This window comes from Amphiura filiformis, chromosome 1, assembly GCF_039555335.1.
Source record: "Amphiura filiformis chromosome 1, Afil_fr2py, whole genome shotgun sequence".
NCBI classification, from domain to species: Eukaryota; Metazoa; Echinodermata; class Ophiuroidea; order Amphilepidida; family Amphiuridae; genus Amphiura; species Amphiura filiformis.
Genome location: NC_092628.1, coordinates 27,307,055 through 27,327,812, shown reverse-complemented (window position 1 = coordinate 27,327,812; position 20,758 = coordinate 27,307,055). Strand labels below are relative to the sequence as shown.

The following is a 20,758-nucleotide window of genomic DNA, read 5'->3' as shown; positions in this document are numbered from 1 at the left end:
TTGGCTGGCTAATTCACCAATGCAAATATCAGCTTCATTGGATGGCTAATTCATCAATGCCAGTAATATCATCACCATTGGTTGGCTACTTCATCAATGCCAATATCAGCACCATTGGCTGGCTACTTCATCAATGCCAATAATTATCAGCACCATTGGTTGGCTACATCATCAATGCCAATATCATCGCCATTGGCTGGCTACCGTCATCTTTGCCAATATCAGCACCATTGGCTGGCTAATTCATCAATGCCAATATCAGCTTCATTGGCTGGCTACTTCATCAATGCCAATAATTATCAGCACCATTGGTTGGTTACTTCATCAATGCCAATATCAGCACCATTGGTTGGCTACTTCATCAATGCCAATATCAGCTCCATCGGTTGGCTAATTCATCAATGCCAATATCAGCACCATTGGCTGGCTAATTCACCAATGCAAATATCAGCTTCATTGGATGGCTAATTCATCAATGCCAGTAATATCAGCACCATTGGTTGGCTACTTCATCAATGCCAATATCAGCACCATTGGCTGGCTACTTCATCAATGCCAATAATTATCAGCACCATTGGTTGGCTACATCATCAATGCCAATATCATCGCCATTGGCTGGCTACCGTCATCTTTGCCAATATCAGCACCATTGGCTGGCTAATTCATCAATGCCAATATCAGCTTCATTGGCTGGCTACTTCATCAATGCCAATAATTATCAGCACCATTGGTTGGTTACTTCATCAATGCCAATATCAGCACCATTGGTTGGCTACTTCATCAATGCCAATATCAGCTCCATCGATTGGCTAATTCATCAATGCCAATATCAGCACCATTGGCTGGCTAATTCATCAATGCCAATACCATCACCATTTGGCTGGCTACTTCATCAATGCCAATATCAGCTCCATTGGTTGGCTACTTCATCAATGCCAATATCAGCTCCATTGCCTGGCTACTTCATCAAACAAATAGCACCATATTGGTTAGCTATATACTTCATCAATGCCAATATCACCACTATTGGCTGCATGGCTACTTCATCAATGCCAATATCAGCTCCATTGCCTGGCTACTTCATCAAACAAATAACACCATATTGGTTAGCTATATACTTCATCAATGCCAATATCACCACTATTGGCTGCATGGCTACTTCATCAATGCCAATATCAGCTTCATTGGCTGATGGCTACTTCATCAATGCCAATATCAGCTCCATCGGTTGGCTAATTCATCAATGCCAATATCAGCACCATTGGCTGGCTACTTCATCAATGCCAATAATTATCAGCACCATTGGTTGGCTACATCATCAATGCCAATGTCATCACCATTGGCTGGCTACCGTCATCTTTGCCAATATCAGCACCATTGGCTGGCTAATTCATCAATGCCAATATCAGCTTCATTGGCTGATGGCTACTTCATCAATGCCAATAATTATCAGCACCATTGGTTGGCTACATCAGCAATGCCAATATCAGCACCATTGGTTGGCTACTTCATCAATGCCAATATCAGCTCCATCGGTTGGCTAATCATCAATGCCAATATCAGCACCATTGGCTGGCTAATTCACCAATGCAAATATCAGCTTCATTGGATGGCTAATTCATCAATGCCAGTAATTTCAGCACCATTGGTTGGCTACTTCATCAATGCCAATATCAGCACCATTGGCTGGCTACTTCATCAATGCCAATATCAGCACCATTGGTTGGCTACTTCATCAATGCATGCTAATATGGCTGGCTACTTCATCAATGCCAATATCAGCACCATTGGTTGGCTACTTCATCAGTGCCAATATCAGCTCCATCGGTTGGCTAATTCATCAATGCCAATATCAGCTCCATCGGTTGGCTAATTCACCAATGCCAATATCAGCTTCATTGGATGGCTACTTCATCAATGCCAATATCAGCTTCATTGGCTGGCTACTTCATCAATGCGAATATCATCACCATTTGGCTGGCTACTGGTACTTCATCAATGCCAATATCAGCTCCATTGGTTGGCTACTTCATAAATGCCAATATCAGCTTCATTGGCTGACTTCTTCATCAATGTCAATATCAGCATCATTGGCATTTTGGATTTAAAAGTCCTGTTTTGCCAAATGAAACTTAGCTAAATCCTAATCCTTTAGTTAGTCCTAACTGGCAATAAAAGTTCAGAAAATATGCCGAAAATGCATGTTTTTGGCTCTATTTTTCAAGAAATTAATAAAATAGTGAACTTTTTCTTTTATCTCCAGTTAGTACCGTACTAAATGAATGATAAGAATTGAGGTATGTTTCATTTGGCAGAACTTATCAATCCCAACAAATTAGTGCTGTATTTTTCTGGAATAGGGATATATATAGGTTTACTTAGACCCAGGGGGTTCATGAAACATTTCTTGTGCTTTTATCCACAAATGCACAATCATGGTAAAAATAGGAGTTATTGACTAAGCTACTATGGGTATGATGCTGTTTCTGCGCAGTCTATAATTGCGACTGCGCATAGACAGCCTGGATCATCACATATTTATTGGAATGCTGCATTGGCTGCATTGCAACGTCAGCAGCTCACTTTTTACCATTCTTTATCTCGGTTTTTACTCTGCCAGCGACAGCTTGCAGCTCATTCCTTTGCCTACATGCTTTATGGCTACATTTTCAGCCGACTAATGATGGTTACTTTGCTAACATATCTTGAATCTTGAATTGTATACTCCAGAAGAAGCTGAAAACTTGTCCAAGGAGTTGTGCTGTGCTGACGTGCTAATCGTGCTCAAAAAATATACATTGAGGGGGTGCAAGTAAAAAACCACTGCTCCTTAGATTTTGTGATGCGTTGAGGTTGGCTGCATATCCCTCAGGATTGGTAGTGCCAAACTCTGGAATGTGTGAAGTGAAGGAGCTATCACCACAGATGTAGGAAGCCTATTCCAAATAGGTATGATGCGCACGAAGTAGGAAAATCTGTAGGAGTTAACCCTGGCCTGGATGTTTTGGTAGCAGCAGATGTTGGAGACTCTTCCCGGTCGGTTGGATGGAATAACAAAACTCGGAAAGGGGATGTTAACAAGTCCATATTTGATCTTATAAAACATGGAACATTGTTGAAGCAGCCTACGAGTAGATAGAGAATCCCACTGAAGGTCCTGGAGCATCTCAGTAACGCTGGCTGTCCTTTCGTAGTTATTAGTGACAAACCGAGCCGCCTGACGCTGCACAGATTCTAAGGAATTCACTTGACCACTGGCATATGGGCTCCAAGCTGCTGACGAATACTCCAACTTCGGGCGCACTAAGGCTTGGTATGCACGCTCCTTAACTTCCCTGGGGCAGGCAGATAAATTTCGCCTGAGGACGCCTAGAGTGCTACGAGCTCTGGATGTTATACTCTGCACGTGGTCTTTCCAGTCTAGGTGCTTGTTGATGGTAACTCCCAGGTACTTATGTTTAGAAGATTCAGTGATGTTTTGACCGTCCACACTGTAGATGTGCTTCAGCGGTTTGGTTTTGCGTGTAATTTGAAGGAACTCACATTTTGATGCATTAAAACACATTTGCCATTGGTCGGCCCAATTGAAGACTTTTTGAAGGTCATTTTGGAGCTTTATTTGGTCTTCGGTGTTGTTTATTTCCTGTATAAAATGCTATCGTCCGCAAACAGACGGAGGGTGGAACTCACGTCGGACACAATATCGTTAATATAAAGTAGAAAAAGGGTTGGCCCTAAGACGGAGCCCTGTGGTACGCCTGATGTAACTGGTGTCCACTTGGAGTGTGTGCCGTTGACTGCTACACATTGCTCACGCCCTGATAAAAATTCCTGTATCCACTGTAGGGTCTTCCCTTTGATGCCATAGTATTCAAGTTTGATGGACAGTCTATGATGAGGAACTTTATCGAACGCTTTGCTAAAATCTAGTAGCAAAACGTCCGTCTGGCCACCTCGATTCAACACCTCGGCCCAGTCATGAGAAGCTTGGAGAAGTTGAGTCTCGCAAGACATCTTTTCCCGAAAACCATGCTGTTGGTCTATTATGATTTTGTTACCTGCTAGGTGTTTTGCAGTGTGAGACAAGATGATATGCTCCATGATTTTTGAGCAAATACAGGTTAGACTTACGGGGCGGTAATTCTCTGGTGAAGATTTAGTGCCTTTCTTATAAATACCAGTGACCAACGCTTTCTTCCAGTCTGATGGTAATGTGCTGGAGCTATATGATTGTTGTAAGATGAAGTGTAGTATGGGACCCAGGTCGGTAGCATAGTCATGCAGGAATTTGGAAGAGATGTTATCTGGTCCACTAGCCTTGTTACATTTAAGATCTTGCAGTTGCTTTATGACTCCATTGAGGTCAATAATTATTACCAAATCGGGGATGCTTTGAAAAGGTGATGAACCTTTTGACGGTACTGAGTCCATATTTTCCTTAGTAAAGACCGAGGTGAATTGGTTGTTAAGTGTCTCTGCTATTCCCTTGTCAGTAGAAAATGTCTTGTTATTAGCTACAAGCGGGGAATGCCCAAGGATTCCCTTTTAGGGACTTCACGTAGGTCCAAAACTGTTTAGGGTTTGTGTCCAACGAAGGACCAACAACATTATTCATGTATGAATTTTGGCTGTCACGAAGGAGACTTGTAACATGGTTTCTCTGCTTCTTGTAAGCTTTCCAAAGTTTTGTTCTGGATGATGAATCAGCTGATTTGTACTTTCTGTACAATCTGTCTCGTTTTCTCATTTGTTGTGTTATAAACTGGTTTATCCATGGATAGGACTGTTTGCTTTTAGACATTTTGTGAGGTATGAATCTCTCCATGTGTGAGTTCACTATATCTTTGAATATTGTCCAATTTGAATCAACAGAATTCTGCTCTGGCTGATTTGCGAAAAAGGTTTCAGTTTCTTTCTGAAGTGAACACTTCAGGGAGCTAACATCAGCTTTGTTGTATTGGTATATTTTCCTGATCGGTTTACGTTTCCATTTAGGAGAAACGTTGATGTCACAGGTAACGATGTCATGATCAGAAATGCCTGAGTGGGTCTGTATGTTACTGACAATGTTTTGGTTGTTGGTAAAAATCAAGTCCAAACAATTCTGGGAAGCCTGCCTTGTAACAACTGTAACAAGTTGGATAAGGGGCAACTCCCCTAATAACTCCAGAGCTGTATTATGGAGAGCTTTCCGCTTGCTATCAGGTTTTGTACAAAGAGCGTCCCAATCTATGTCGGGCAAGTTGAAATCGCCACATAGGAGAATGTTTTCATGTTTTGTACCAGACTTTGACAGGACTTTGTTGACACTATCCTGTAATTTTTCCAGGGGCTCAGTACCACCATTTGGCGTACGATAAAAACTGCCAAGACGCAATTTGCCTGATCTGGCAAATTCAATGGTACACCAGGTAATTTCACAATCCGAGTCGTACTCAGGATTTTCAACAGAAATTATGTTTTCTTTTGTGGCTATGAAAACTCCACCTCCGTTTGAGTCTCTATCTTTACGAATGATGTTATAATTATCTGGAAATATGGAGTATGTTGGCATGTCTGGGCTAAGTTTGGATTCACATCCAAAAATCAAATCAGGAGCGAGATCATTAACCCTTGCATGAAAATCAGCTTTGCGCTTTGACCAGTGTAGGCCATCGCAATTTACTAGCATAGCTTTCAATTTCTTGGAGTTATTTTTGGTACGTTTGCAAGTATTAGTATGATTAGTATATCTGAGCATGTGAGTATAAAGTTGTCCGTAGCACTAGTTATTGTTGAATCATATAATGAGTGAGCAGGGCAATGCCAGCTGGCCGGGTCAATGGGTTATAACAATGCTGGACCTTACCCTTAGCTAGATTAATAATACACAGATTGGAATTTTCCATGCCTGTGCCCTCTGAGCCAAACTTTGGGAACGGTAAGAACTGATTTTTGGAAAAATAGGGGCTTGATGAACTGAAATTTTAACATTTTTGGTGGGTCTTGTGAACTAAAATTGGGCCAAATTATAGGCTTTGGAGCTAAAAAATTCCAAAATTTTCCAAATTTTGGCCAAAGAGCTACAATTGTCAGAGTTTGAGGCTCAAAGAACTGGAGCATGATCCAAATGTGGGTCTTAAGGAACTGCTGGAGAGCCTGAAAAAGGGACCCTTGACCGCCGCACATACCCATACCCCATGTATAAGTACTCCCTCCGGGACAGGACTGGCCCGATATTCCGATAAAGCTGTAAAAAAAATTGTATTTTGCAATATTAAAGATCCGAGGAGAAAGCTTAATAACTTACTAAAGCTACAGTGTCTACAATCTGTCCACTTAGAAGTACAAACCAAATCTGTGGCATCTGGGGTCGATGCTTTGCGTCACACGCGAGCGCGACGCGACGCGTAAAGAGCGTGGTGCACAAATCGCGCAGCAGTTGGCGCGCCAAAGAAGCATTGCACTGAAATAATTATTCTCATACCTCCCGTTTTCGAGGTCTACATGTATTTACTTTGTACTTCTATGTGGACAGACTATATTCAACTGCTTTTGGTATGCATTGATTCCATAATCATCAAGATTAATATTTCATGATTGATTGAAAAAATTTCATTTTTCCATGTTGATCGGATGATTTTCTAAAGCACAGCGAGCTTGAATTTTGCCTAAAGTCACCATCTTGTCTTCAATTCCACGTTGTTGGGAATGTTTTTCTTGTTATTTTGCGATAATGACAGACTGAAAATGTGCCAAATAGTATGGATTGCAGTTAAGAAGGTATCCACCAAAAAAACGTTGACAACGTAAAGAAAGCAGCAAGTTTAAAAAGCCCCCACCTCGGCTCACTTTTTGAAACTTGGTCCCATTTGTAAAAGATACTGATTTAATTTTTGTCATAATTATCAACTTAAATTATTTCCAGAAGTGTTATGTATATTTAATGTGCCGATGCGATATTAAGTTGTTAGCATAATTCTGGAACGATCAGAAAGGTTATTATGTTGTTCTTGGCCAATATCCTATATATGTTTTGTTTTATAGTAATTATTAAGTTCATGACCAATGATTGAATTAAACGAATAACAAGTAGGCATGTTAATGGCAATGATGCTATTGTTTAAACGTTAAAACCACCGATTTGCTGTTGATATTCAAAATGGGACCAAGTTTCAAAAAGTGAGCCGAGGTGGGGCTTTTTAAACTTGCTGCTTTCTTTACGTTGTCAACGTTTTTTTGGTGGATTTTCTTTCTTTTTATGAATGTAGCCAAGCAGCTCTAAGCTTGGAAAGTCATCGGGTTACGAAGTACTCCATAAAACGAATAAAACGAAAAATAGATGTTTGAAATGATGTTATCCTTGATTTACGACAGTAAATAATTTAATAAAACTTTATCAGCCGTTTATTTTTAAAACTTGCTGGTCACAGCTACCGCGTGACTGTAATGTTAATATACATATACATATTAATATACTTTAATTATTCAAGGCAACTAAGAAATGTAAATATGAACAACACATACCCAATGTTGACGATGCCAGCGAGACACAGAGTCAGTCCGATTTACTTCAAATTGAAACTATGTAGCAAGGCTTGTACTACGGAAGCGTCTAAGTGCCACGACTTAGCAAGATAATTATGTTTTAATGATTGTGGTTTTTGTAGGCCCTGCAGGGCAATCTAGTTGGATATCCAAATTTCGCGGTTGATAGTTCTTTGTAGCCCTGCGGGGCAATCTAGTTGGATTTCCTTATTAAGCGGCGGTTGTTGGCGGTCTTTCGCGGTTTGTAGTTTTAATTTCCCTCATTCTTCATGCCCTACCTTCTATCGGGGGTTAATTTATAGTTTAAGCTCGTTGGATAACTATACTTCGCGGTGTGTGGTTCTTTGTAGCCCTGCGGGGCAATCTAGTTGGATATCCAAATTTCGCGGTTGATAGTTCTTCGTAGCCCTAGTTGGATTTCCCTATTAAGCGGCGGTTGTTGGCGGTCTTTCGCGGTTTGTAGTTTTAATTTCCCTCATTCTTCATGCCCTACCCTCTATCGGGATAACTATACTTCGCGGTTTGCGGTTCTTTGTAGCCCTGCGGGGAAATCTAGTTGGATATCCAAATTTCGCGGTTGATAGTTATTTAGATTTATAGATCTAGTTGGATTTCCTATTAAGCGGCGGTTGTTGGCGGTCTTTCGCGGTTTGTGGTTTTGATTTCCCTCATTCTTTATGCCCTACCATTTATCGGGGTTAATTTATAGTTTAAGCTTGTTGGATAACTATACTTCGCGGTATGTGGTTTTTGAAGCCCTGCGGGGCAATCTAGCTGGATGTCTCTATTGAGCGGCGGTTGTTGGTTGTCTTTCGCAGTTTGTGGTTTTAATTTGTATGATATCCAAATTGCGCGGTTTGTGGTTCTTTGTAGCCCTGCGGGCCAATATAGTTGGATATCCCTAGTGAGCGGCGGTTTTTGGCATTCTTTCGCGGTTTGTGGTTTTAATTTCTCTACTTGTTCAGGCCCTGGCCTCTATCGGTGGCTAAGTTGTCTTTTAAACTGGTTGGATATCCATATTTCGCGGTTTGTGGTTCTTTGTTGCCCTGCGGGGCAATCTAGTTTGACATCCCTATTGAGCGGCGGTTGTTGGCGGTCTTTCGCGATTTGTGGTTTTAATTTCCTCATTCTTCAAGCCCTGCAGTCTCGGGGGGGTAATTTTAATAAACAATTTCCCTGAGAATAAAACATCTTGCTTTGATAAAAAAAAAATAATATCACAATAGCACCAGATGTTTAAAATTATGTTATTCTTGATGAACGAAAATTAATTGTTTAATAAAAGGTTGTAAAAAAAAAAAATTTGGTCATCGGATTTCGAACTCCAGTCCCCAGAATAGGAGTCCAAGTCATTTACCATTAGACCACGGGAGTCGGCTGTGAAATAGCGTGTCGATGTACAATATTTATTATATGAATTGATGTGTCGTCCGAAAAGAACAAAAGAATTGTGAAAAACTTGATTTTTTGGCGAATGGGGTTCGGAATTTGTATGTACGGTATTTCAGAAATTGCTAGGGTATAATTGGAAGTGAATCTGAAAAAGTGGTGTGAAGGTGATAACCAGGTAGACCTGTAGCAGTGTCTAAAAATTCTGGATCAGTATGATTTGCAACTAATTTTCGCTGTGAAATACCGCGTGAAATGGAAGCAAAAACATTTGTTTATTACGAACAATAATTGACTGTAGGATTGGTGGCCCTTTTTGAATTAATGAGTTGTCAAGATATTACACTGGGACTGTAAATAACATTTAGCATGGTTTTAGCCACATTTTGTACCCAGCGAAAAATAACATCGAACAATAGAAGTCAAGTGTTTTAATGTTAGCTGTAAATATATAGTCTCGCGGGAGCATCTGTTATTAGTCTTCTTTAGCAGTCTTTTTTTTTAAAAACTTGCTGGTCACGGCTACCGCGTGACTCTAATTGAAAGATATAGAACATGTTGATTAAAAAGTGAAGTTGTGTGGGCTCCAAAATCCCCACATTTTCTGTGTACATGTATCTATGTTCTTAGACCTGATATCGATGTGCCAATACGAGGGCTGGTCAATAATTTCTAGCGTGCGATTTTCCACTCGCCATAGACACTAACTATCACTCGCTGCAAATCTCCCCAAATTAGCAATTGAATCAGCCAATTCAGCATTTATCCGTTTCTGTGCCCTCTCCAAGCAGAGAAAGTCACAAATTTTAGCGCGCTACGCGCGCATTTCAACGTAAGTCGTTTCTAAAACAAAGCTCTACTTGATTATACCTAAACAAACGGTATTTGTGAAAATGCAACCACTCGCCAAGCATCATGCTAGGGAGTGATTAACCACTCGCCTTTAAAATCTAGACAGCAAGGCCTGCCACGTGGGCCCTTTTCACACCATTTTTGGTTGTCGTTGAGGCTTAATTTTTGGTAGAGTTCAAAGACGGTCCCTTTCCTCATCTGTTGATGAATACATTTCTTCTTTCACAATTATCAATTGAATATACTCAGATTACCTCATACCAAAAATAAGGCTTGTAAACTGCTTTGGTTTTTTATTACACATTCCTCAACTACAATTCAAATTTCCCACCAATGTTGACAATTGTCAGTGTATAGCAATGACTTTATGCAAATGAGATTACGTAATTAAAGGTAGGCCTACCTCTGATAATATATAATTGTTGTGTTTTTGGGGCGCCCTCTACGGAGGCGGCCCACATTATAGGCATGAGTTTGTGAGAAGCTTCTAATTTCACTCTTACTAGATTTACTCCGCAATTGTTTTGCTAAAATTATGCCCTTGCTCAGAAATAAAACCACAATATGCTTGGATTTTATTTTATTATTGTTTTCTGTTATGCACAGGATAAAATGGTGTGCGTATATTCTTTGTTTAAAAGACAAAATTAATGGATTTGTAAAAACACCAAATAATTCGAGACCTTTGACCTTTGTAACCACTTTGACCTTTGTAACCAATTTACCGCCTCTTAGAACCCGATAGACGGTGACCAACACTATGGACTACAATAGCCTAATCTGAATGGCATAGTCCAATAACCTCAAATAAACAATCATAGTGCAAAATTTGACCTAACTTGCAGAGTATGAGTTTTTGTACCCAAAGTTTCAAAGTCAGGCATCTTATCAAGATCAAGATAGTGATAGTGAAATAACAATTAACATGCTTATCTTACCAAGGTCTTATCTATCTGCATGGGGTAATTGGAAATTATGGTGTAGCCTATTTGTTTTAAGGATGAAACAACTGGCTCCACTTTTGCATGGAAATTAGAACAAATTACTATACAAGCTGTATCAAAAAGTTTGGTACCCAGCAGTTTTGATAGTAATTGAAAAGCCTGGTTCTTCCAAATGCAATATCGGGTCCCCTTAAAATGATAAAATGATCAGACCATAAATCTTTTGTGACTGTTTATGACATTAATCAACAAATTATGCGGATCCTAGATGTGTCGAGGATGTTATGTTTATGAACAAAACGTTACGTTTGTATTTTCAACATTGTTAATCATTGCTACGTGTATGTTAACAAATGAAAGTTCTGTAATTATTTTAATTCTTCAATGCTAAGTTAGTAAGTATTCTTTTGGATATCATCAAATTGTAAATCTCTAGTCAGATTTTCAGTGTGTTAACAACTATGTATCAAAGATGTTACGTTCATGTACAAAACATTAACGTTCTTATCTTGTAAACATTGTATACCCATATAGCTACTTTTATGAAGAATGAATGTTCTGTAATTGTCTTTTATCCTTCATCTCTATTAGATTTTCAGTGTATTAGCAAGTAGATAATGTATATGTATCACAGACGTTATGATGTATATGTATCACAGACGTTATACATTCATAAAAACTTTTCTTTTGGTCAACATAGGGGTAGATCCTCTTCTATACTATCCATCATATACCCCCCCCTGCATAACGAACTTCAACAATATTCAATATCCAAAGCAATATCATCACTACAATATGCCCCAAAATTGAACTCCCCCACCCCACATAATCGCAAATTGACACGACAGCTTCATCCCAATTCAATTTATTTCATCCCAAACGGTCCTGTGATACACCTTCCCCAATCAAACACATTTCTCTTGCATTTGATCATCTTCTACTCTTCCCTAGAAAAAATCATTATGATACCAAATCCCCGGGACCAAATCTAAACACCATGCCATGGAATTCACCATATCACGTCCAAGCTCACATAATTTGGGCGCCCCATTCCTTTTTTAAAGGAATGTTTATTTGAAAGACAATTAAAAGGTACAAACTTTATTGATCGTAAGTAACAGTCATCTAAGTCACACATGAGCGGAGATAAATAATGGTTGTGGGATACTATTGACCAACCCTCGACCCTCGTATATTGGAGAATATCAGTCTGAGCAACCTCAGATTAGGTATATCCTGGGGCAGCTCTGCATACTCTGTATAGAGCTATGCACTATGCAGTAAACAGCTGACTTGATGTGAATTGAGAGTAGATCTCGTTTACATTTCAGAACATGACTTGCTACACCAGTTCATGGGTCCAGTTGTTATTCAACTGGTTCAAAGAATTTGCCCAGAATCTGAATATTCACACATCATATAATGTTTAAGTACCTGAATTTGCCATGATTAGGGCTCAAATTTAATACCTGGCAAAAATCAGTTGTAAACACCTGGGACAAGCTGTAACCTCATTGACATCTCTGTCCAGTTGTAAAAAGAACCCCGAAATTATTCCTGACTATTATACCCCTATACAGAGCTGCTAGAGCCTTTCTTCATCACATTTTTGTAATCAAATTTGTGCAACTTTGCCACTGCCTTTTGCCCCACTCTTTATTTCCCCTTCAAGACCCATCTAAAAAAACCCTGGCTACTCCACTGGTCCTAGATAGTACACAGTGAGTTAGTACTTGACCAGCAATCATGAGTTCCTGGTTTCAATTCCCATGTACCAGCTCTGATCTTATTCTCTCTTTCTCTTTGAGAGTCCAAATTGTTGAGATTCTTAAGTGCATACGTGTATGGATTTCTTGCTTGTTACACTTAAATAACCACTGAAATAATTGCAAACTTTTAAACTCTGTTCAATACATTGGACATGTAATTTAACTTTGATAATTTTTTTTTTCAGGTAGTAAAACTTCATTGTCGCTGTGTGTGTACAGGAGTAAAGGCAATGCACTTTTCCACATTCTGAAGTTGTGACAGCTCATTGCAAGCATGGGTAGATATTTTCATTCCAACTCTGTGGCATATGCCTTTTTGGCATGTGGTTTCACGATGATGAACTCCATATTCAGTTTTTATTATGTGAAGATATTTCTAGACCATTACCATGTTTCTCAAGCATGGTTTGACGTTGCACAGGTAATATACCTATTTTGGAATGCCATAAATGATCCTCTTTTTGCATACTGGCAGGACAACTCAAAATTAGAAATATTCCGATCGCGTAGATTGAATGTCTTGTATGGAGCACCTTTATTCGCATTAAGCTTCCTCCTAGCCTGGTTTCCATGGGGTGACTACGCAAGTCATCCATGGCTAGCTGGTGTGCACTTACTGGTAGCACTGTCCTGCTACGATGCTATGTTCACCTTCATCGGATTGGCAAGCTGTGCCCTTTTTGCAGAAATTTCGGATAAGCATGAAGATCGTCTTCGGTTGACAAGGTACACACAAGTTGCTTCAATTTTTGGTTCCAGTAGCGTCTTTTTCTCCCAAGTACTATGTGATGGATTAAATGATATGGCGTCCTTCAAATGTTTGTTGTAGTCATTGCTTTAATCAGCTGTTGGGCAATGTACTATACAGGGACACATGTCCGTACCATGTACGACAACGATGTTCCTGATCCAGTGGACATTGAATCACCAAGCATACATGTTGTACCTTTCAAAGGAAACAATTCATCTGGAAAAAAGAAGCTGGATTCATCTGAAGACAAGGAGGATTCATCTGCATTGTCATCTTTTACTCAATTCAAGCAGATAGCTCAACAGAAAAATTTCATCATATTTGTAACCATCAATTTTATGCAGATTTTTCAAAGTATATACATGAGTAACTTTCTGTCCATTTTTGGTGATGAGTTATTACCACAGCATGTTATGTCACCGTTTTACAGGAAGTTTCTCTATGGATCAGCTTTCATTATTCCACAGGTGAGTTTACTATTCGCTGGACAGGAAAAAACCCAGTAAAGATATCTTACACTTCATGCATTTCTCCCATTTTCCTATATACCGTACTGATTTGCTATCTGGTGCAGCTTGGGTCGATTGTGAAGAAATGAATATTATACTTCAATGAACAGGACATCCACATCTTGCAAAATATGTTCATTTCTTGACTATTGAGCATTGTTGAGCCAGTCTACTCATGAAATGAAAACAAAGGGAATAGGTACATGTACATGATAATGGGAATTGCATTTGAAAAGTGAGGTGATGTATCATATTGCAAAGGTTTCTGGGAAGGGTAAGGTATCTTCTCTGGGAAAAACCTAATACATACATGTATGTACGTATGTCTTTCAGTCTCCTATGTGGAAAGTGGGCTCAAGTTTCACAACCTCCTACATGTATGTGCACAAATTAGGGGCAGGTAGAAGATTTTTATCAAATTCACATAGCACTTTGTTTCTGCCCAGTGACAACTATTTTACAATAACAAGTGTTTATGGCCAGCTCAACCCTGGCTCTCAGCAGTATCTCTTACTTGTGGCCAAATTAAAGATACCAAGGTTTAAAGGCTGAGTTGTATAGAAATTGTTCAAGCTAAATGCCTTAAGGGCTGGGGTATGAACGTTTGGACAGTATTTATTTTGGGACATCAGAGCACATCAGACATATCGAATTGCACTCTGAATACGAAGAATGTCATTCTGATATCAAATAATTTTGATTTTTTGAAATTCGCAATTTAATACACATTCTATGGCAAATCATTAAAATTGATATTTTTGATATTTAACAGTACTTGAAGTAAACTTTATAAATCTGATGATTTATACTTAAAGTGTATGTAGGTGGGATGAAAAGCCGACGATCAATTGAAAATTTTGACCTTTCGTATTGAAGATATGGATTTTTTTTTCCAAAACACCAAAAAAAAGTAGGTCTTTTTGGGAAAAAAATCCATATCTTGTCAAAGGGGTCAAAGTAAGCAGAAGAAAGTAAAGACACAAGCGAAGGACTTCTTTATGTAATCATGTTTTTTTATTAGAATTCAATGTGTGCAGGTATGTGGCAAATTAGGAATTCTCAACAAATATTATTTTGGACAATTATCCAGATGTTCAAACCTAATACAAACGTTAAATATGTGACATCATTGACACGATATGATAAAATTTGAATATGATCAGATATAATAGGCATAAGTAAGGAATAAAAAAGATGGATGTCAAGGGTTGCAGACCAGAAAGCCTTTTAAACTCACAAAGGAATTCTAAGTTGTGATTTATGAGCCTTTCTGGCTCTCAACCCTTGATAAAAAATGTTCATAAAATGGCAGAAACATAGATAGTTGATAATTTGAACATCAGTAAGCTCAGTTAGTTATGGCAACAACTCAATTTCCAAAATGCCTGACTTTGTGAAGAGATTGTGTCAACATAATATCAATTAATCTGCTGAACAACAAAGCAAAGTGGCATCAAATTAGCCAATTAAAATGTTTGCATTCAGTTTGAAAATGATATTTCTTTAAAAGCACCATTTTACCAAGTTGGACACACAAATGAAAGTCTTAAACACTTTTAAAGTAGTGGAACATCAGGAAGATACAATACATTACATCATGTATTATGTAGGTGAAAGGATGCAACTTCAGGGTCCTAGATGCTTGATGATTTTAATAATATATCTGGCAATAATTATAATTCATTTCAATACAGTATATTTGTTATTTTAATTATAATTAACACTGTTAATTCTCATCTGTTTTTGTGTTACAGATCCTGGTGTTGTGTCTTAGCCCAGTAGTTGGTCGTAAGGGATACTATTGTGTTATTCTGTGGTCGTTTTACTTCAAAGTGTTCTGTGCTGTAGTAGTGTTTATGGCAGGAAGGCATCAGTACATGCTGTTATCATTGTTTATGCTGATCGAAGGGTAAGTCTAAGCCGGCACAGCTCCGAAAAGAATGCATTTAGGGTAATATGCATGGGAGATAAGCCAAGGGAATAGCACCATATTTTAATGGCGGTGAACTCCCAACTGTGTAAGAACTAAGAAATGCTTTGTACTTGTGTTTGCATATTGTTGGGTGCTGAGACGTGAGGTCTTGAATAAAGTCTAGGGCTAGTTATAAGAATTAAGGGGGTACTACACCCCTCGATAAATTTGTGTCTATTTTTGCATTTTTCTCAAAAACTAATAATACAGTGGTAACAAAAGTTACGTATATTATAGGGGCAAGGAATCCAATTACTACACTGGAATTTCAGTGACCCAAAACAAGTGGTTTGTTATTTATGATAAAAAATAAGGTACCGCTAGCATGTACCTCGTTTCCTATCATATATACTGAACCGCTTGTCGTGAGTTACTGACATTTCAGTGTAGTAGGCTAATTGGATTCCTTGAACCAATAATATACATAAATTTTATTACCAGTGTGTTATTATAATATAAGAAAAAATGCAAAAATAGTCACAAATTTACCACAGGAGTGTACCCCCTTAATATTGGTTGAAGCAGATTTGAATTACTGCCAATGTTATTATAATATTTTAGAAAAGAAAAACTATGCTTTTTGCATACATGTAGTTTAATTTGAAAGTAAAGGAGTGTAAAATAACAAACATGATTCCTTTTACATACATTAAGTGTGTAGTACAGTGCATACTGCTGATTGGCTGCTCATGCCCTCTGCTGATATAATCAGCTTATAATTGGGTCCCATATGGCCAGCCTCCATTGATCACTTTTAGCTACATTTAATTTTATGCCCCATTACCATACATCTGTCAATGTTATTGATCAATCATGTTTCCTATTAAAGTATTTTATTCCATCCAAAGAATGGTAAATGGATATACAAGTTATGTGTGTATTATATTAAGGCTTGAGATTCAATCACAGAAAATCCATGCATTATTAAATTTCCGCAGTAAAACAATTAAAAAAGCAATAGCGCATTTATAAATCAAGGGAAATCATATTCCACCGTGGATTTTAAAATCTTTGTAAGTTTTGAGACATTATATTATTTTGGGTCTATTATGTCTTACGCTTCCTACATATTATGTTTTTTATTGACCTTTATCTTTTCCATTCAGGAGTTTACCCAATACAATTTTTGCCTTCTTCAACTTACCTGTCTCAGACATTATTGATGCTGATCAAGAAAGACATAAAAGGAGGTGAGTTGATAAATTTTAATGGGCTATTCCAGTTGAAATCCATACACCTATGGAAAACATTACCTTAATCACAGGGAGTGTAGATTTTAAATTGAGCCGCCTATTCAGGTAACCTCCAGGGGTAGCGCTAGGTCGCTTTTTGGGGTCCCGGACCCACCAAAATAGAGTTCGGACCCCCTGTTTTGACATTTTCTGCAAGTTCAGGGGTCCCTGCAGACCCCCAGGTTTACAATCTAGCGCTATTGCAGACATACTATTTATGCTGCATTTGTGCAACTCGGACTCACCAAACTCTACTCCGCACCCCCTACTTTTTGATTTTCTGCAAGTTTGGGGGTCCCTGCGGACACAGGAGTGTTTAGTTCTAGCGCTACCCCTGGTAACCTCCATTTGACAACCACACTCCGTGTGTGGAAGATTAAGGTCATGTCTTCCATAAGGGGTGTATATGGATTTCAACTGGAAAGCCCAATGCATGAAGGAACCATTTGCAATAGCTACCCTTTAGTTTCTGCATTCTATAGCCTAATTTTTGTACACATATGACACCTGGCAGCCATTTTAGATGGGGCCTTCTTGTAGATAAATAGATGGGCTATATCAATTTTATGACCAGATATTTTGGATGCAAAGTAATGCAGACATAGAAGGTATATGCTCAGGGTATTCATTACCTGGAGTCCAAGCCTTGTGGCGTAGGGTCCAGGGTCCCGCTGAAGGGTCGGGGCAATTAGTTACCCCAGAAGCTGTTGGCATTTACAGAAACTGAGATGCAGAAATGGGAACCTATTCAAGAATAGGGAAATAAAATTAAATACAATATATATTTGGCAGATATAATTTGATTATAACCAAGCATTTCACTATCATCCAATGAGAACTTAGAGATTATCTTCATTTTGGGATCCCTGACCCAATGGTAAATCCAGCCCTGCCCCCTCTCCCCGAAATAATAAACTAAACTAAAAGAGTGTACACAGCAAAGAATTTTGAGAAGAGATTTGGGATCAAGGGGAGTTCCAAAAAGAGAGTAAATCAAGAAAAAAAACCTTCTGGACTTGCACTAACTTAGCTACTCTTATTTATGTTGTTGTTTCCTTGTACAGATTACCTTTGTCTTCCAGTGTCTTCGCCTACAATGCACTCTTCACAAAACCAGCAGAGTCGCTGGCTCCCATGATGATAGTTGCTATACTAGACAGAAATAATTACCAAGAGAAGGTATCTGGGGATATGACGGCAATACAACACCAAGAACTGTCTTCAGCCATGTTTACAGTGGCATGTGCAATACCTTTTGTGATAGGGTTGCTGCAAATTCTTGTGTGGCGACCATATTCAATAAGAGATAGCCATATTACTATTGCCAAGCATGTAGAGTCATAATTCAAGTATGTAAACAACTCCAAGGATATTTCGAACCGATTCCTTGTGTGTACTCTTGGTCATTGATAAAATAACATTGCCTACTGACTATAGTACTATCTCATAAAGTTTCGGTATTCAAATAGTCTCTGTGCATGGTTTTACACTTTTACATTCTTTGGTGACAATAATTCTTTGATGACATCATTTTTTTAATGATTTTGATCAACTTAGCATATCAACTGATACACTAAGCTATTGTATCTGAGAAAAACTGAGTTTATCTGAGAAAAACTGAGTTTATCTGAGAAAAACTGAGATTATCTGAGAAAACTGAGTTTATCCCAGAAAAACTTGAGTTTATCAGATTTTGATACATCAACTGAAAAACTGCTGAAAAACTTGTATAGTATATTGATGCCAGACTCAGAAAAATGAAATTTATCAGATCAGTTGATACAACTTTTGTTTATCCAAGATTAACAGTTTTTTCTGAGATAAATTAAGTTTTTCTCAGATAAATGTTTTACCACAGGACTTTCTTGACAGAGAAATAAAATTAAACTATGTGGGAAATTAAATATGAGAAAGGTTTTTAACACAAGTCTCCAACAGGCCCGACGGAAACGCTACGGCCAGTACGGCCATGGCCGTACCACTTTTCACCCTAAAAAAACAGTCCATATTTCACCTCATGAAAATGTTCTTACCATTGTACTCATAAATGATAACTTAATAACTTCAGTGATTTTACATTTTATTTTATTTTTTTGAGGTGTGACTTACGAATTTAGTATCATGTGAACTGCAATGGAGTCTTATCATGAATTGGGAACATGTTTTATGGTTGATCATTTTATTTTGAATGTCCTAGTTTGAAGTTTAGTCCTATTTACTTATCGTTGAAATTGTACTTTTCATTTTCAAAAGTGCTTGGGCTTTCAGCCAGTGAATAAATTTCACTGACCAGCCAGGATTTAAACCTGGGACCTCGGATCACCGGACTGATGCTCTACCAACTGAGTTAATGAGTCAGATGGAGAAGAGCAGTGATGTTATAGGCCTTCAGTTCATCTTCTCATCCAAGAAGCTTTAAGAAAGAGGTTTGGAAATCATTTCGAAATTATATTCAAGACAGAGCTCAGTTGGTATAGCATCGGTCCGGTGATCCGAAGGTCCTAGGTTCAAATCTTGGATGGTCAGTGAAATTTTTTCACTGGCTGTCATTTATGTATGTGGAGACTTGTGTTAAAAACCTTTCTCAAATTGTAATCTTGTAGCTTGTACCAATTGCATTTGGTGAATGTGATCAATTTAATATATAAAATTATATAAGTTAATTTCACATTTTCTGTTTATCCTAATAGAATTACAACTAAGTCAAAATAGGCTGATGTTTGTATGTTTTTTTATAGATAGTTACAGAAAGTGCCATTTTGACAAATATACTTAGAAGGAGGTTGTAGTTTACTGTTTCATTTTTATATATTTATTTTTTTATATGTGGATAAATAGGCAAAATTGTGTGAAATGTTACTCACACATTGTCAGGTGTCTAAACATGAAATTTAGTAAGGCCTAAAAAAATTGTTTGATTGGCGTAACCCGACCGACCCTAAAAATAGGCCCGACCCTAGATTTTTTTTTCTTATTTTTAACAAAAAATGAATAAAAACATCAAAAAAGATTAAAATTTAAGAAAAAAAGAAAATGTTACCCAAATCAAACAATTTTTTTAAGGCATGATACTGAAATAAATTATCAAGAAGCAACAGGGAGATATTGTAGAATTGAGTGTGATTTAATTGAAGTGAGAGTCATAGTGTATGGGATCTTTTGCAGTGGTGCCGCTACATATTTATCTTGCCCCTCCCCCCACTTTTTAGGCAAAACCCCCCAAATTACGTAAATTTCCACTTTTGCGTCAATTTTGCCTCCCTGAAATTCACTTTGCTCCCCCAGTGCCCTATTAAATATCACATATGAGTGTTCAGTAATTTGATAAACTTAGTATTTCTCACATAAACTTAGTTTTTCTGCACCCAAACTTAGTTGAGCTTATTTTTCTTGGATAAAGTTAGTTTTTCTCTGTCTCAGGTAAATTGTGTTTTTCACTTGATAAACTTGGTTTTTCAAAAACATAGTTTTTTAACAAATAGTAATTTACGCTTGACAAAACCAGTAAGATTTTACTTACTCTAATAAATTAATTTCATCCTACACATTTTAGGACTTCATCAGATGTGACCATCTGATCCACTTTCCCGGTAAACTGACTTCCGGTTGTGATTGGTCTTGTCTCCAGTCTTCACAACCGGAAGTCAGTTTCCCAGGAAAGTGGTTACATCTGATAAGTTCTACAACGTTTAGGACGAAATATTAGAGTAAGTAAAAACTTACTTGTTTTGTCAAGCGAAAATTGCTATTTGATATGATTTACAAACCTGATCAATCTATTTACTCTAGTTTTTTAAAACTATGTTCAACTCT

At 38.0% G+C, this 20,758-nt stretch overlaps 3 protein-coding genes across 3 annotated transcripts; 1 reads left to right on the top strand and 2 right to left on the bottom strand.

Moving 5' to 3' along the window:
* The first annotated feature begins 2,518 nt into the window (after nt 1–2,518).
* LOC140137211 (transmembrane protein 180-like) lies at nt 2,519–20,200 on the top strand. Its single transcript, XM_072158885.1, is given in 6 exon segments — nt 2,519–3,448; nt 12,667–13,293; nt 13,296–13,699; nt 15,496–15,650; nt 16,820–16,903; nt 18,010–20,200. Coding segments are annotated over 5 exon segments (1,461 nt in total). The 5' UTR covers nt 2,519–3,448; nt 12,667–12,755; the 3' UTR covers nt 18,290–20,200.
* On the bottom strand, nt 2,831–3,565 carry LOC140157617 (uncharacterized). Its single transcript, XM_072180858.1, has one exon. The coding sequence runs from the start codon at nt 3,563–3,565 to the stop codon at nt 2,831–2,833; it is 735 nt and encodes a 244-aa protein (XP_072036959.1).
* Nucleotides 4,511–5,740, bottom strand: LOC140157580 (uncharacterized). Its single transcript, XM_072180823.1, has one exon. It carries the CDS (start codon nt 5,738–5,740, stop codon nt 4,511–4,513), a length of 1,230 nt encoding a protein of 409 aa, XP_072036924.1.
* Nucleotides 20,201–20,758: the final 558 nt, after the last annotated feature.

Coding starts and splice junctions, on each gene's coding strand:
- LOC140157617 (XM_072180858.1), bottom strand. CDS start 3,565: ATGTGTTTTAATGCATCAAAATGTGAGTTCCTTCAAATTACACGCAAA.
- LOC140157580 (XM_072180823.1), bottom strand. CDS start 5,740: ATGCTCAGATATACTAATCATACTAATACTTGCAAACGTACCAAAAAT.